The 18726-nt window shown below is 42.6% G+C and overlaps 1 protein-coding gene across 3 annotated transcripts in view; it reads right to left on the bottom strand.

Moving 5' to 3' along the window:
• The window catches only part of nrn1la (neuritin 1-like a), a 218337-nt gene that overhangs the window by 88513 nt on the left and 111098 nt on the right, over positions 1 to 18726 (bottom strand). Inside the window, exon 1 of one of the 3 annotated variants that reach the window (XM_061969877.2) lies at positions 13386 to 13457. The exons of the other annotated variants lie outside the window; for them this stretch is intronic. Within the exon in view, the coding sequence (XP_061825861.1) occupies positions 13386 to 13419 (34 nt within the window). The 5' untranslated portion in view covers positions 13420 to 13457. Of the gene's footprint in view, positions 1 to 13385; positions 13458 to 18726 lie in introns of those variants that run through there. 3 annotated transcript variants of the gene reach the window in all.

Genomic DNA, 18726 nt, shown 5'->3' with positions numbered 1-18726 from the left:
ACATCACAGACCAGGATTTTTTTTTCAACTCTTTTTCTTTTGATCACCCGCCTCCAGCAAAAGACTCTAATGCCATGTCTTTGATAAAACATTATCAAAACATGTTTTTAGAAATAATCAGTCCAAGCCACGTCCCAAATTTCATGCCCCGCCCCCCAAGACTCAAGTCCCGCCCCCGTCACAATTTTTTTCTTTTTTCCGCCCACACAACCCCAGGTGGGGGATAAAGAAAAACATTGTGGCCAATTTAAAGGGGAAGTTTCGGCCCCCCTCCTGTCCTCCCTCCGCCCACCCCTAGAGGGAGTTCCAGACCGCAGGGAGCGCGTCTGGTATCCTCCCCTTGAGGGGGGGGCTAGGGCTGGGAATTGTTCAGGTGGGGTGGCTCTGCATCACCATGCCAAGCCACAGCCTCCAGCACGACCGCCACCACCAGTCTTCCGACCTGCCAAGCCACAGCCTCCAGCACGGCCACCACCACCGGCCTTTCACCATGCCAAGCTGCAACCCCCAGCTAGGCCACCTCCACCTGCACCAAGGCTAGCACCAGTAGCAGCACCACGGCTAGAACCACGGCTAGCTGCTCCAAGGCTAGCACCACGGCTAGCTGCTCCAAGGCTAGCTCCACGGCTAGCACCTGTCGCAGCTCCACGGCTAGCACCTGTCGCAGCTCCACGGTTAGCGCCTATCGCAGCTCCACGGCTAGCACCTGTCGCAGATCCACGGCTAGCACCTGTCGCAGCTCCACGGCTAGCACCTGTCGCAGCACCACGGCTAGCACCTGTCGCAGCACCACGGCTAGCACCTGTCGCAGCACCACGGCTAGCACCTATCGCTGCACTACGGCTAGCACCTGTCGCTGCACCACGCCTAGCACCTGTCGCTGCACCACGCCAAGACCCACCACGCCAAGTTCCACGGCAGGCTCCAGTACCCGCACCACGCCTAGCCGCACCACACCAAGCTCCGGTACCAGCTCCACGTCAAGTGCCGCCAGTCGCAGCTCCACGATGCCAAGACCCACGCCAAGACCAAGACCAAGACCCTCCACGCCAAGACCAAGACCAAGACCCTCTACGCCAAGACCAAGACCAAGACCAAGAACCTCCACGCCAAGACCAAGACCAAGACCCTCCACGCCAAGACCAAGACCCTCCACGCCAAGACCCGCCATGCCAAGACCAAGACCAAGACCCGCCATGCCAAGACCAAGACCAAGACCCGCCATTCCAAGACCAAGACCAAGACCAAGACCAAGACCCGCCATGCCAAGACCCGCCATGCCAAGACCAAGACCCGCCATGCCAAGACCAAGACCCGCCACGCCAAGACCAAGACCCGCCACGCCAAGACCAAGACCCGCCACGCCAAGACCAAGACCTGCCATGCCAAGACCTAGACCAAGACCAAGACCCACGCTTAGACCAAGACCAAGACCCACGCCGAGCTTCACCGCCGGACGCGCCACGCCGAGCTTCGCCGCCTGACTTGCCACACCGAGCTGCCACGCCTGCCAAGTTGACGACGCGCCTGTCTTCTCGTCGGCCACGGATATGGCCGCTACCTGGTCGCCCGCCACGCCAAGTGTGCCCACCTCCCAGTCGGCCACGGATGTGGCCCGTCCCGGGTCGCCCACCTTGCCTGCTGCAGCGGCGTTCCACTCGCCGCCGCCACATGATTATGCCTCGGTGGATACGGGGCCACTTGGGCTGGCGACCCACCGCCATGTCCCCCTCCCGCCCTCCCATGACTCTTGTTAATTTTTTTTTCTTTTTGGACATCTGGTATCTGTCCTTAAGGGAGGGGCTCTGTCATGTCTGTGTGATCATGTTTTTGTTTTGGTCATGTTCGTTTTGGTTTTTAGACTTTTTGTGCACTTTTGTTTTGTCACCATAGCAACCATTAGTTTTCACCTGTCACGTCACGCACCTGTTTCACGTTTTGAGTCACGCACCTGCTTTCACTAATCATGTCCATAGTATTTAAGTTCATTCTTTTCAGTTTGTCGTTCTGACGACATCCCCGCATTTATACTCTCCACACACTTATGACCCTTGCTGTGCTTTTTCATGCCGTTTTTGTCCATGCCAAGTAAGTTTTGTTTATTATTGCCACAGTTAGTGTTTTTTGTTGTTCATAGTTTTTGCCTTTGTGCAAGTGTTTGGTTTCATAGTTTGTTCTCCGCCATTGTGCGCGCCTTTTGTTTACTTCCTTGTTTTGTATTTATAGTCTTTAAATAAAAAATGTACTCACATTCCCATCTCGCCCGAGCCAACTTTCCGTTGCATCCCGGAAAAGCTAACACCCTTGACCAAGTCATGACAGATAAGACAGAGAGACAACAACAACAACAGCAGAACAGCATTGGCAAATACGATATGTACAACTATGATACCAAAAGTGATAGCAGAGAAGTAAATATTAATAACACAGAAATGACAATGAACATTATTGGACTACAAATGTAGCAATTCAAATACCAATAGAAAAGGCACTATTGATCATGAATAATAACAATAATTACCTCTATTATCAACAATACAATTGTTTCAAATGCAACAATACATACGGTATATGTAATGATAACTTGAATTACAAAAAAAAGCAGATTAATGGAGGGGAAGAAAGAAAAGTTATCTGTATTAACCTTGTAGATTGTTATAGTAACAATAGGTAAAGCTTTGTCAGTGTGCCACGTTTTAACCAGTTTCCCCTGTTGGCGAACAACGTTAATATATGTTTGATGAAACGTCATTATATGCATGAGTGTATGTATGCATATGTGGTTGTATATGTACAGTATGTGTACCGTTTTTTCCGGACTATAAGGCGCACTTAAAATCCTTTCATTTTCTCAAAAATCGACCGTGCGCCTTATAACCCGGTGTGCCTAATGTACGGAATGATTCTGGTTGTGCTTACCGACCTCGAAGCAATTTTATTAGGTACATTGTGTAATGATAAGTGTGACCAGTAGATAGTAGTCACATATAAAACTGCAAGATGACGCCAGTAAACAACATCAACACTTTAAATGTTGCATTGAGAATATAGAACACTACACACAGCGCTCAAAAATCTGTCAACATGTTTTAGTACGACTTTGGTACGCTGTGAAGCCGCACCGCTTGATGGATTGTCGGCACATTACGGCTACCGTAGTCGGACGTACTGTGCTTCAACATACGGTATTAGTATGGTGTGTGTAAAAGGACCGCAAAATGACACCTATTAGCAGACATATTGTTGTGTTTCGTTTTGCAGTATTATACAAAAACAACTTTTCTTAACTTTTGGTACCTGCTGATCTTTATTTGCGATCTGCATAAGTCCTGAAAATTTGCGCGCGTCCGCCTTTGTAGTCTGTGCCGTAGTCGATAAGCTTCTTCTTTTTCTCTATCGTCTTGTTATGGAACATTCATCCTCCGCTGTTGCAATTTCTAATATAACGTAGCGTAAAGTTCTAACTTATAACTTGCTTAGGCTGCTGCCCCCGCGACCCGACATCGGATAAGCGGAAGAAGATGGATGGATGGATGTTTGTACAGTGAATGTGCGTGTGGTTGTATGTACCGTGAGTGTGTATGTATGTATGTACTGTATTTGTGTATGTATGTATTAGTATTTACCTATGTGTGCGCGTACGTATGTATTAATGAATGGATATACGTATGTGTGTATATATGTATGAGTAATTGTGTGTACGTGAATTTGTATGTACGGCCCCAGCAACCCAGGGAGCCCAACCCAAAACAGCAGGCGCGGTGCCCAGTGATCAAGGGACCACCGGCCCCACGCAGCCAGGGCAGCCAGCGACAGGATCCCCAGAGCCAGGCGGACCGTGCCGCCCGGCAGGACCAGCGGCAGGCCATAGACAGACACGCGCAGCAGAGGACAAGGCACGGGAGAAGCAGGGGACAGCCAGCCCCCAAGCCAGCAAGAGACCACACCCCATGCGCGCAGAAAGATAGGACGCCCCACCCAGAGGGGCCCAGGGACTCCCCGCAGCCAGACGGGAAGACCTCCCCACCCCACAAACAACAGGGCCCCGATGAGACCAGATACCCAGCAATACCACACATCTTTCACTTTTCCGCCTTTTTTGATAACCTCTTGAGGAACTCTCAAGAAACGTTTATCCCTTTCGCGATTTAAACGGTTCGTACAGCCAAAAACAACAAGCATAGGGCATTTTTTCTTCGAGAAAGACTAAATGGCGCCTAGTACCCATTGAGAACAAAGCTAGCTTGACCAACACCAGTATTCATTGAGCGGAACGTGAGCCGGACGTGACGTCAGTAGCATCTCAGCAATATAATACTCAGTGGCCTAGTGGTTGGAGTGTCCGTCCTGAGATCGGTAGGTTGGGAGTTCAAACCCCGGCCGAGTCATACCAAAGACTATAAAAATGGGACCCATTACCTCCCTGCTTGGCACTCAGCATCAAGGGTTGGAATTGGGGGTTAATTCACCAAAATGATTCCCGGGCGCGGCCACCGCTGCTGCCCACTGCTCCCCTCACCTCCCAGAGGGTGATCAAGGGTGATGGGTCAAATGCAGAGAATAATTTCGCCACACCTAGTGTGTGTGTGACAATCATTGGTACTTTAACTTTAACTTTAATGACGATTAAAAGCGTTATAATTCCACAAGAGCTTTGTGGCGGCACACACACTTCTGTGCGCTTTAGGCACTTAAACATTCAAGAGGTTTCCTGGGCTCCTTTTTACCGTGCACTGATTTTAGAAATAATGTATATGTCCATACATACTACCATGTTGCAGATTAAACATGTTATAATTCCAAGACCAACTTTGTTTGTGCCACCCTCTTTTTTTAAACTCCACTCACGTACAAACCCCGTTTCCATATGAGTTGGGAAATTGTGTTAGATGTAAATATAAACGGAATACAATGATTTGCAAATCATTTTCTACCCATATTCAGTTGAATATGCTACAAAGACAACATATTTGATGTTCAAACTGATAAACTTTTTTTTTTTCTGCAAATAATCATTAACTTTAGAATTTGATGCCAGCAACACGTGACAAAGAAGTTGGGAAAGGGCATGTTTACCACTGTGTTACATGGCCTTTCCTTTTAACAACACTCAGTAAACGTTTGGGAACTGAGGAGACACATTTTTTAAGCTTCTCAGGTGGAATTCTTTCCCATTCTTGCTTGATGTACAGCTTAAGTTGTTCAACAGTCCGGGGGTCTTCGTTGTGGTATTTTAGGCTTCATAATGCGCCACACATTTTCAATGGGACACAGGTCTGGACTTCAGGCAGGCCAGTCTAGTACCCGCACTCTTTTACTATGAAGCCACGTTGATGTAACACGTGGCTTAGCATTGTCTTGCTGAAATAAGCAGGGGCGTCCATGGTAACGTTGCTTGGATGGCAACATATGTTGCTCCAAAACCTGTATGTACCTTTCAGCATTAATGGCGCCTTCACAGATGTGTAAGTTACCCATGTCTTGGGCACTAATACACCCCCATACCATCACACATTCTGGCTTTTCAACTTTGCCCCTATAACAATCCGGAAGGTTCTTTTCCTCTTTGGTCCGGAGGACACGACGTCCACAGTTTCCAAGAACAATTGGAAATGTGGACTCGTCAGACCACAGAACACTTTTCCACTTTGTATCAGTCCATCTTAGATGAGCTCAGGCCCAGCGAAGCAGACGGCGTTTCTGGGTGTTGTTGATAAACGGTTTTCGCCTTGCATAGGAGAGTTTTAACTTGCACTTACAGATGTAGCGACCAACTGTAATTACTGACAGTGGGTTTCTGAAGTGTTCCTGAGCCCATGTGGTGATATCCTTTACACACTGATGTCGCTTGTTGATGCAGTACAGCCTGAGGGATTGAAGGTCATGGGCTTAGCTGCTTACGTGGAGTGATTTCTCCAGATTCTCTGAACCCTTTGATGATATTACGGACCGTAAATGGTGAAATCCCTAAATTACTTGCAATAGCTGGTTGAGAAAGGTTTTTCTTAAATTGTTCAATAATTGGCTCACGCATTTGTTGACAAAGTGGTGACCCTCGCCCCATCCTTGTTTGTGAATGACTGCGCATTTCATGGAATCTACATTTATACCCAATCATGGCACCCACCTGTTCCCAATTTGCCTGTTCCCCTGTGGGATGTTCCAAATAAGTGTTTGATGAGCATTCCTCAACTTTATCAGTATTTATTGCCACCTTTCCCAACTTCTTTGTCACGTGTTGCTGGCATCAAATTCTAAAGTTAATGATTATTTGCAAAAAAAAAAAATGTTTATCAGTTTGAACATCAAATATGTTGTCTTAGTAGCATATTCAACTAAATATTGGTTGAAAAATGATTCGCAAATCATTGTATTCCGTTTATATTTACATCTAACACAATTTCCCAAATCATATGGAAACGGGGTTTGTAGATGGAACATTTTGAGGATGTGCACTTAAAGAAAATTCCCATTGTTGTTGATTCCTGCTTTAGAATTGTATTTTCCAAAAAAAGGGTGATTGAACGTATCCTGACTGGTAATAGGATAAGCAATTTAAGGGACAAAGTTGTAGATGTTTTGGAAAGTTTATTCGTTTTATTAATGTGATTTTTGATGGACCAAAGTCCCTTGCCATCCTTTCAACATCCAGGGAAAAGCTACTATAATTTTTATACACACAAAAACATCACATTTCAGGAGAGTCGTAATTTCAGTCAGAATGTCGGTAGGCAAGGGCAATACCTTGTCTTCTGGAGAATCAGGCATAGACCAGCAGGTCCTAAATAGCACAAGTTAAGCCTTATAATACCTACATGCTAAAGACAGAATTGTGTGCGCACAAAATTGCAGTATATAATGTATTTAACGCAAATGACCCAGAAGTTTAAATTAATTCATAGAGTCAGTCAGACGCAACAAAAATGTCCAATTATGTGTCTTCCGTCCACAAGGATGTGTAGTCTTGCAAACAGGCAGGGTACACTTCCTTCCTCAGGCTCTGTAGATGACAGTGTCTAAAATGCAGGAACAGACACCCCCCTGTGATCAAATGTCAAAATATTGCCAGCTTGTGTGTGTACACTGTCATACCCTACAGAGGTAGTGTGGGGGAAACAAGTGTGGGAACATTCAACTTGTAACATTTAAGGCTACCTCTGTGGCCACTCAGAGGCTTCAAAGGCACCGAAGATGCCTTGTGAAATGTAAGTATTGACACAATTTGTTGAGTGACTAGCGACTGGAGAAGATTTCGAAAGATAGGAGACTTGTAATGCTTGAAAGGGATACTATGGCTTAGTGCAGAGTAGGGTTGTATGGTATACTGTTATTAGTATAATACCACGATACTAATGAATCATATTCGGTACGATCCTATACGTCGTGTCATCGCTGGTTTTCCGAGCAGACGAGCATGTTCGGTAGCGCACAATCACAGAGTACTTACAAGCAGATACAGCGTGTAGACAGAAAAGGGAGAACGGACGCATTTTGGCTTAAAAATTAACGATAAAGGTGAAGTTATAACACTGAAACGCCCACCGGAAGACGTGCTTTAAGACATGGCTAGCTAGTTAGCGGCTAAAGTCCAGCCCCAGTCGGCAGTGTTTTAGCTACTTCTAAATCACTAATCCTCGCCTCCATGGCGACAAATAAAGTAAGTTTCTCACAAGTATCATCCCTGCAGGATGAGGAATAGCTAAACATGCTTCACTACACACCGTAGCTCACCGGTGTCAAAATGTAAACAAACGCCATTGGTTGATCTACACCAGGGGTTGGCAACCTTTACCAGTCAAAGAGCCATTTTGACCAGTTTCACAAATTAAAGATAACAATGGGAGCCACAAAAAAATTTTTAAATTTAAAATGAAATAATGCAAAATAAGTTTTTTTTTGCTTTGTGCTATGTATAAACCAGGGGTCTCAGACACGCTGCGCTTACCTTAATATTGAATTTGAATGCTGGTGCGACACGCGGGTTTCATAAGAATGGCTTGGCAGCGTCATGCGTGCCGTGATGGTACGGTATATAGCAACCACTACAACCAGCGTGCCTGATCAGCCACATGTTGTATGGGGCCTCCGCTTGCTCACGTAGGTGACAGCAAGGCATACTTACTCAACAACCACACAGGTTACACTGACGGAGTTGGTATAAAAAAAAACTTTAACACTCTACTAATAATGCGCCACACTGTGAACCCACACCAAACAAGAATGACAAACACATTTCGGGAGAACATCTGCACTGTAACACAACATAAACACAACAGGACAAATACCCAGAATCCCATGCAGCCCTAACTCTTCCGGGCTACATTATACACCCCCCCCACCCCGCTACCAAACCCCGCCCCCCTCAACCGACGCACAGAGGGGGGGGGGGGTTTGGTGGTAGCAGGGGTGTATAATGTAGCCCGGAAGAGTCAGGGCTGCATGGGATTCTGGGTATTTGTTCTGTTGTGTTTATGTTGTGTTAAGGTGCAGATGTTCTCCGGAAATGTGTTTGTCATTCTTGTTTGGTTTTGGTTCAAAGTGTGGCGCATTATTAGTAAGAGTGTTAAAGTTGTTTTATATGGTCACCGTCAGTGTAACCTGTGTGGCTGTTGACCAAGTATGCATTGCTGTCACGTACGTGTGCAAGCGGAAGATGCACACTGCATAACAAGGGGTTGGGCTGGCACACTGTTAATACAGAATGTAGAGGGTGCCAAATGCTGTACCATCATGGCACGCCCTTATTATAACTGTATGGTTGAAATTCAGAGAATACTAATCCCGGGAGTTTTCTGCGAGAGGCACTGGAATCCGGAAGTCTCCCGGGAAAATCTGGAATCCGGAAGTCTCCCGGGAAAATCAGGGGGGTGTCGGCAAGTAAGCTGCTGAGCCGCATCAGAGTGATCAAAGAGCCGCGGGTTGCCGACCCCTGATCTACACCTAACATCCACTGTAATGATATCAAGTACAGGAGCGTATCTAGTTGATACTACTATGATTACGTCGATATTTTTTGGCATCACAACATCTTTCGTTTTTTATTTATTTATATTATGTTTATAAACTCAGGAAATATAAACTCACATGAGGACTTTAAATATGACCAATGTATGATACTGTAACGACTTGGTATCGGATCGATACCCAAATTTGTGGCATCATCCAAAACTAATGTAAAGTATCAAACATTAGAAGAATAAGTGATTATTACATTTTAACAAAAGTGTAGCTAGAACATGTTAAAGAGAAAGTAAGCAGATATTAACATTAAATGAACAAGTAGATTAATAATTAATTTTCTACCACTTGTCCTTAATAATTTTGACAAAATAATAGAATGATAAATGACGCAATATGTTACTGCATATGTCAGCAGGCAAATTAGGAGCCTTTGTTTGCTTACTTACTAATAAAAGACAAATTGTCTTGTATGTTCACTATTTGATTTAAGGACAAACTTGCAATAAAAAACATATGTTTAATGTACCCTAAGATTTTGTGTTAAAATAAAGCCAATAATGCAATTTTTTGTGGTCCCCTTTACTTGGAAAAGTATCGAAAAGTTCCGAAAAGTATCAAAATTATTTTATTACTGTAGTTAATATCAAAATGTTTGCTTTTTCTCATTACATTACATCTTTGTGTTCTTTTTTCTTGCATTTTTACAGTTTTTTTTTATTTTTTTAAAATTTAATTTCCACAATAGGCTGCCGGCAAACAAAACTCAAGCAAGTCTTTCCAAAAGGAACTACTACCTATACCAAACACTTTGGGTGACTGAGCCACTATACCTCTAGATTACATCCCTGGCTGAGTGGAACAGTTGATACTATTTTGTCATTTATGTTTAATGCTGTAATTTGTGTCAACAGAACTGCAATTTAAAACAATAACATTTACTTGGATTGAAAAAAAAAATAATCAGACGGAAACGCTTACTCATTAAAAACTTGCAAGTGGACGAATGAATCCCACCATTGATAGGTATACTGTAATGTTTATGCCCGTTTAGTTAATGAAGCATGTGGACATGCCAACAATTACCAGTTACTGTAGCAATAAAGGACAACTGAGGCTCATAACAATGCTACTAAGTCTGCAAGTCATTATATAGTAATGGCCTCAGAAATGTAATTCTAATCTTAGTCATCAACTGCCATGTCCACAGCGTGATTTCTGGAATTAAATCCCTGGGAGAAATGTTTCAGGAAAGGCTCCTTCAATCAAAAATGAGACTTTAGCTCAGTAAATGTCTGTCTAATAACAATTGGAAAAGATCAGAAGCAGAAGGAAATACCGTACAAAACATTCACATAACAAATGTGATAAACACATTTTTGTGTAAATGAGCAAACATATCAACGTGTGCTGATATGAATATTTCACCTGCAAGGTAAAGTCAGAAAAGACAAAGAGAAAGATTAAGTGGATTAGGAGTCATACGTTTTATGAGTAGTTTGATGAACTGCATAGCGATTAGCCAGTTAGGTATTGTAAAGCTGTGAAAGTGTATTGATTTTAGGAAAAATTAACCTTAATCCAGTCTGCAGATCTGGATAATATTACAATGACTGAATGTGATGTTAGTGGTAAAAAAACAAATTAGATATTCCCATTCCGAGAATCTCTGATGTCAAAATGGAAAAGGCTGTGTACCAAAATAGATGTTGGGAGGTTAAGAGGACCTCAAAGCTTACAATAACATGTCTCACAAAAAAAAAGAAAGAATATATATATATATATATATATATATATATATATATATATATATATATATATATATATATATATATATATATATATGTATATACATACATATATATATACATATATATATATATATATATATATATATATATATATATATATATATATATATATATATATATATATATATACAGTCGTGGTCAAAAGTTAACATACACTTGTGAAGGACATAATGTCATGGCTGTCTTGAGTTTCCAATAATTTCTATAACTCTTATTTTTTTGTAATAGAGTGATTGGAGCACACACGTTTTAATTCATCTGAACACAGAACGTTCCTCCAGAAGGTCTTATTTTTGTCCATGTGATGTCAGATGAAACAAAAATTTAGCTGTTTGGCCACAATACCCTGCAATATGTTTGGAGGAGAAAATGTGAGGCCTTTAATCCCATAAACACCAGACCTACCGTCAAGCATGGTGGTGGTAGTATTATGCTCTGGGCCTGTTTTGCTGCCAGTGGAACTGGTGCTTTACGTAGAGTAAATGGGACAATGAAAAAGGAGGATTACCTCAAAATTCTTCAGAACAACCTAAAATCATCAGCCCGGAGGTTGGGTCTTGGGCGCAGTTGGGTGTTCCAACAGGATAATGACCCCCAAACACACGTCAAAAGTGGTAAAGGAATGGCTAAATCAGGCACGAATTAAGGTTTTGGAATGGCCTTCCCAAAGTCCTGACTTAAATGTGTAGACAATGCTGAAGAAACAAGTCCATGTCAGAAAACCTACAAATTTAGCTGAACTGCACCAATTTTGTCAAGAGGAGTAGTCAAAAATCCAACCAGAAGCTTGCCAGAAGCTTGTGGATGGCTACCAAACGCGCCTTATTGCAGTGAAACGTGCCAAGGGACATGTAAATTAACATTGCTGTATGTATACTTTTGACCCAGCAGATTTGGTCACATTTTCAGTAGACCCATAATAAATTAATAAACGAACCAAACTTCATGAATGTTTTTTGTGACAAACAAGTATGTGCTCCAATCACTCTATCACAAAAAAATAAGAGTTGTAGAAATTATTGGAAACTCAAGACAGCCATGACATCATGTTATTTACAAGTGTATGTAAACTTTTGACCACAACTGTATAATGGCATGATCTATGTTGAAAGAGGTTAACTGTCAACTACTATATCAAGACTCAGTGGTCTTCAGCATGTATTGTAAGTTATTGGTTATCTATAAGGTGTGACTTGACTTCAACTGTGAGCAATCACAACTTCATTTAGCTTGTTAGCTTCCCTGTCCAGTTTCACGGGTGCTGGAACTGGAGTCAGTCCCAGCAGGATGGACATTTGAACAAAATAAAACATTTTAAGTGAGGATGAAATCACAATAGTGATTGTCAAACATAAGAAAGCAAACATAATCTTGCCCTTGGATCATGCAAAAACAATCAGGATAGAGATAGCTTCTCATGCCCCCTATCATTCTTTCCACACCAAAGTGAGTTTGGATCTATTGCCAGTTTTGAACATCTAGATTTGTTTTGATTGATGGTCTTCATAACATGGAGACATAGTCACACCTGTAGGGGGAAACGAGTCATCTCTCTCCATAGACTTTAATGTGCGAAATAAGTCTTAATATCTTCTATAGGTGAGATGCACTAAACTGGATGAGATAATGACCCTACGCTTATATCAGTTTCCAAACCTCAAGACTGATAAACGCAAAAGCCTGCAGCATGCGATGGATGAATGGGAAACGCAAAGGATGCTGACATTTGGTGTAGGAGTAGTGCAATGTGGATCTTGTGTACATTTGTCATAAAGCCATGCATCAAGGTCAGAAGTGGCATTGTAAGAGAAGTGATGTGTGCAACATGCCCACTGCTCCCTGTTGGCCTAATGGTAAACTTCCTACGCAGTCCACTAGATGGTTTGTCCAGAAATCTTTCCTGAAAAGATGTGACAGAGACTGAAAAGTGATTGGATGTAGGATGCGTCACACAGAGTAGGTGTGCAAAAGGGTGAACTAAACATATGAAAGATAGATTTATGTGGTAACAGAAAGTAAACATTACACCAAAAAGATTGGTAAAAAGTCGGAACAAGAACAAATAACGCTCTGGAGCTCCATGCAAGATTTGACATAATGGCACAAAGATGATTGTGAGAAAGGTTAAGGACCAGCTCAGAATGATATGGTAGGAGCTTGATAATGATCAAGGAAGGTGACAACTCGGTCGCCAAGCAACCATTCAGCATTGTCTTGTCTTGTATCTCGTCAAAAAAAGGATTTCTGTCTTGTTAAAAAAAAAAATTAGGTCACTCCACGTGTTTATTAAGACTGTCTATTACATTTGTGGCGCTCCCTATGGACAAACAAAACAAACAAAAACACTTACTGTGGCATGGCATGAAGCATGAACTATGGTAAACAGGAATATCATGGGTAGCAGTAGTATGGATGGATAGATAGGATATTCCTGTTTACCATAGTTCATGCTTCATGCCATGCCACAGTAAGTGTTTTTGTTTCGTGTTCATAGTTAATTGCCTTTGTGCTAGTCTTTTGTTTTCATTAGTCAAGTTTGTTCTCCGCCATTGTGCGCGCCTTTTGTTTGCTTCCTTTTTTGTAGTTTGTTAGTGTAATAAATAAATATGTACTCACCTCCAAGCCATGTCCGATCCAGCTTTACTTGCATCTTGGGAAAACAAAACCCTCACAGTCCAGGTATTGACAGATGTCACCAGCACGAACAACAGAAACAGACCGGCTTAAATAGCAGTGACATGATCAGTGAAAACAGATGCGTGACTCAAAACGTGAAACAGGTGCGTGACATGACAGGTGAAAACTAATGGGTTGCTATGGTGACAAAACAAACAAAAGTGCACAAAGAGTCCAAAAACAAAACCGAACCTGACTAAAACAAAACATGATCACACAGACATGACACTCCCGAGTTGAAACAACTATGTACGTCCATGCAAGTATAGCATTATACCTAGCCTGCCTATATCTCATCTACATGAAGTCCAAGCTAATGCTACATGCTGAAGTATCATTACATTTGTCAATTGAATTATCTAATAGTTGTTACGTATATATCACAGTTCAGACAAAATATCCCTACAGTAACTCTGTAACTACATCTGACAATGTCTTACTTGCTAATATCAATGGTCAAGAGGATGCTACATGCGAACGTATCACTGCAAGTTGTCATATATCTGCTATTATTAGACTTTCCACTATCCACCATTACCATAAATTGTAGAAACAGTCTCCGCGAATAAATGTAGTGTTTGGTAAATCCTTCTATATATTTCTAATCGGACTGAGGCGTTTTTTTAGCCAGGCTATGTGCTGCTGCTATTTACAGCGAGCATTGTACATTATCACAAAACACAAAAGTTAAGTAGGCATCTCTTACTTCCTCAAATAAGGCTTTGTGTAGCCACCTGTGCTGGTTAATGCAATCAATAACAGAGCTTAACCTATTGTTACTACAACAATCTACAAGGTTAATATAGGTTGCTTCTCTTTCTTCCCCTCCATTTTTCTGCATTTTTTCGTATCTCAAGTTATCATTACTTATATGTATTGTTGCATTTGAACAACTGTTTTGTTGATAATAAAGGTAAATTATTGGTATTGTTCATTATCAATAGCGCTATTTCTATTGGTATCTGTATTGTTCCATTTGTAGTGTAATAATGCTCATTGTCATTTCTTTATTATTTTTTATTTTTGCTAACTGCTTATTTGCTATCACATTTACCATCCTATTTGTACATATTCTATTTGCTGATGTCGCTCTATTGTTGTTGTTATTGTTGTGTTTGCTGTTGTTTTTGTCTCTCTGTCTTATCCCCCTCTTGTTCCCACAATTCCCCCCTCTGTCTTCCTTTTTTTCTCTTTCTTTCCCTCCTGCTCCGGCCCGGCTGCACTAAATGATAATATAAATACATTTAATAAAGTCAAATACAAAAAAGGCAACAAGAGAAGTATCCTGCACTTCTCTTTTGTAAAGTAAATCTGAACAGCCGATATGGGCATCTACATCAACTATATCATTTGCCTGAGAAGCTGGACAGGACAAAAAATAAATAAATAAATAAATAAATAAATAAATAAAATAACAGAGCTTTTTTAGTCATCGCATAGCACGTGAACATATTTTTCTTCAAAATAAAACTGCGGCTGTGGAAAATAAAAATGGCGGACTAGCGCAGGTCTCCCGGAAAACCTCTTCTATGTATGGAGATATCTTCCTTGGCGTTTGGTGAAGGCGGTCGCATTCCCCCTCCCTGTTTTTCCCCGCTTGCCTCTTTGTCTTTGTCTTGTCTATACACTTTTTCTGCGCTGTCCTATGAAATCTAAACTTCTAAACATGGAATTGATAAGCTGGACTCTCGACTCAATTGACAAAATCTTCTTGGCGAGGAAAAGATGTTCAAGGGAGCTTGGCTGCTCCGAAGGAACGTTCGCTGCTCGGTGATGGACTTGTGGGAGAAATGGAGAGTCCTCAGCACTTTCCATCGAGAATGCAGAATACATCTATCTATTTGGAACTGTGATGGCGGGGCATCTGCTCATTGGGCTGAGCATTGCTTTGGTGTATCGTCAAATTCGGAAGACGATGGCAGCCACTGAAAGTGCCTAAAGGCTACCTGTCGCCATGGAAGGCTCCAGGAACACAGACTGTGGCGATTTTAGAACCGAATCATAAGTTGGATCACATCATGGAAAGGCTTACTGAAATGAAAAAATGTATTTATTTGGGAGCCGCCATAGACAATTAGATCAGACAAGCCATTGAAATTGTCACGGCGCGGTCTCGAACCCACAATTCTCCCGCAGCAAGATCAACACTCTGTCTGGCAACATGCCAGGACACGCCCCCGCACGCGCCGATCGCTTCACGCCCACAGTTCGCCGCAGCTGCAGACTGTCAGCGATCAGCACACCTGGCAGCAATCAGGAGGACAGCATAAAGACCAGTCGCTCCTTGGAACCTACGCTGGAACGTCATTAACTCTCAGTAGTAAGCATTGCGTCTCTGGCTTCCCTCTTGTTGTCCTCGCCCTTGTTCTCTGTGTCCCCTTTGTCTTTTTGACTCATGTCCCTTGTCTCCCTCGCAGTACTCGCCTTGTTCCGTGTGCTCGAGCTCTGTGCCTCAACCTCCATCCAGATTTTGGACTGCCTCCCTCGATCCTCGACCCTTTGCTTGGACACGGACCTTGTCGCTTCTCTCCTGCCCTCGACCTCCTGCCTGTCCCAGGACTTCCTTTGTGCCTCGCCCTCTTGGACTGACGAAGAATACATCCATGACGCACGTACAACATCCTCTGGTATTATTTACACAGTTAATTCCACACTTAGTCTTGCAACCAACACGTAGGGTAGCATACACCTCCCACACAATAATCAAAGGTTACAATAAACCTGGTAACCTGAGTTTCTTTGTGGTGTCGTCTCCTTCCACCCCTCACGTACATAACAGAAATGTCTGTTTGCTTGGAAAACAACAATCCTTATCTATGATTCGACTCCATCAAATGGCCTTGACGCTGCTCACAACAGACAAAGGCTGTTTTGAAAACATCCCTGGAAGACATCACAGTGATCACTGCTTTGACATCCTTCCCTCCTACAACAACACCTTGGAGTTTAACATTGCTCTCAACGCCTGCAGAGAAAGACTCCAGGCCTATAGACACAACATAAATACACTCTTCAATAAGCATATGCACACACACCCCCAAACCCATCGCACGCTTTTGCCACCGCTTCACCCCACGTGGTATGATGGACAACGGAGCAACGCCCTCGTGGATGGCAGCTTCGGGCCGGATGTCTGCCCCCTCCTCTCCTGTTTGTTGCAAGTCTTGTGGTTTCTGTGTAAAACATTTGTGTGCTTATTGGCTTTCAAGTTTTTTATCTCTCCTCCAATCCGTGCCCCCTCCCCACATAGAAGCCCAGTGTGAGATTTACTTTTTTTTTACCCGTCCTTCCCCAGCGTCAACCTTTTTCCCACCTTTTACGGGGCGGCGTTAAGTGGTGACTAGAGACGTCCGATAATATCGGACTGCCGATATTATCGGCCGATAAATGCTTTAAAATGTAGTTTCGGAAATTATCGGTATCGGTTTCAAAAAGTAAAATGTATGACTTTTTGAAACGCCGCTGTACGGAGTGGTACACGGACGTAGGGAGAAGTACATAGCGCCAAATAAACCTTAAAGGCACTGCCTTTGCGTGCCGGCCCAATCACATAACTTCTACGGCTTTTCACACACACAAGTGAATGCCCAGCATACCGGTACTTGGTCAACAGCCATACAGGTCACACTGAGGGTGGCCGTATAAACACCTTCAACACTGTTACAAATATGCGCCACACTGTGAGCCCACACCAAACAAGAATGACAAACACATTTCGAGAGAACATCCGCACCGTAACACAACATAAACACAACAGAACAAATACCCAGAACCCCTTGCAGCACTAACACCTCAACCTCCTCATGCTCTCTCAGGGAGAGCATGTCCCAAATTCCAAGCTGCTGTTTTGAGGCACGTTAGGAGGGTGGGCGTGGTTGGGGGCGTGGTTAAGAGGGGAGGAGTATATTTACAGCTAGAATTCACCAAGTCAAGTATTTCATATATATATATATATATATATAAGAAATACTTGACTTTCAGTGAATTCTAGCTATATATATATATATATATATATATATATATATATATATATATATATATATATATATATAAATAAGAGAAATACTTGAATTTCAGTGTTCAATTATTTACACATATACACACACATAACACTAATCTATTTATTGTTGAGTTAAGTGTTGAATTGTCCATCCTTGTTCTATTCTCTGTCACTATTTTTCTAACCATGCTGAACACCCTCTCTGATGATGCATTCTGCTTCGTCTCCTTGTTGTGTGCGCAGTTGTGCACTGCACTCTCTAAAAGCCCTAGATGTTATTGTCACATATGCATGTACAGTAGGTGGCAGTATTGTCCTATTTAAGAGTGCCACAACATTGCTTTTTACGGCAGACCAGTGACATGCGGTCACTAGAGGCAGGTGAGGCGGGGCCTCACGTGCCATCATCGAAAGAAAAAACTTGTAAAAAGAAAAAAAAAAATTAAATTGTTATATGTATCCAGTGATTATACTATAAAGTTATTTTCCATTTAACTTCACCAGTTTTAGATTATTTTTATTCCAAATCGCTGAATTTTCACATTTGCCGTTCAAATACTGAGAAGAAACGGTGCGGTGATCAGCAGCCAGTTGAGGCACGTCACTCAATTGTGCCTCACCATGGATTGCACAATGACTCGGCTAACTGCTGGTCTGCTGTGCAGTGAGACCGTATTGCTATATGAATTATATTATACATTTCCATAGTTTAGTTAGCTGAGGTATATAATGTACAGTGTATTTTGTCAACAACTGTATGTGTGTAACGTATTTCTTGTGCTGAGCAATCATAAAACTGCTGCGAAGACGCACTGTGTGAGGCTCGCGTAATCCCGCCTCCTGGTGCTGGTTAAGGCACCTCCGCCGCAGACTGCACCCCCCTACGGGAGCGCCACACCAACCAAAGCCCACACCCAAACCCTCCACATGCAAGACCGAATCCACCCAAAAAAAGACACTTAACAAGAAGCCAAAAAGTGCAAAAACAACATTGCTCGCGCCGGGGGAGCCGTGAACGACTGCAGGGACACAACATTAGGTACACCTGCAGACTGCAGTACGGATTTCATATTTCATTCATTCACAACTCCTCCAACACGAACACCAATGTTCCCGCACTTATAAGTAAAGGTAAGACCATAATAACGTTTTTTTTATTAAATGTGCTTTTTTGTGTGCTACAGTTTGTATGTGTAAAGTTAAAGTTAAGTTAAAGTACCAATGATTGTCACACACACACTAGATGTGGTGAAATTTGTTCTCTGCATTTGACCCATCCTC

This window comes from Nerophis lumbriciformis, linkage group LG10 (assembly GCF_033978685.3).
Source record: "Nerophis lumbriciformis linkage group LG10, RoL_Nlum_v2.1, whole genome shotgun sequence".
Lineage (NCBI taxonomy): Eukaryota > Metazoa > Chordata > Actinopteri > Syngnathiformes > Syngnathidae > Nerophis > Nerophis lumbriciformis.
Note: the sequence above shows the minus strand (reverse complement) of the source record. Positions and strands in the feature narration are given on the sequence as shown.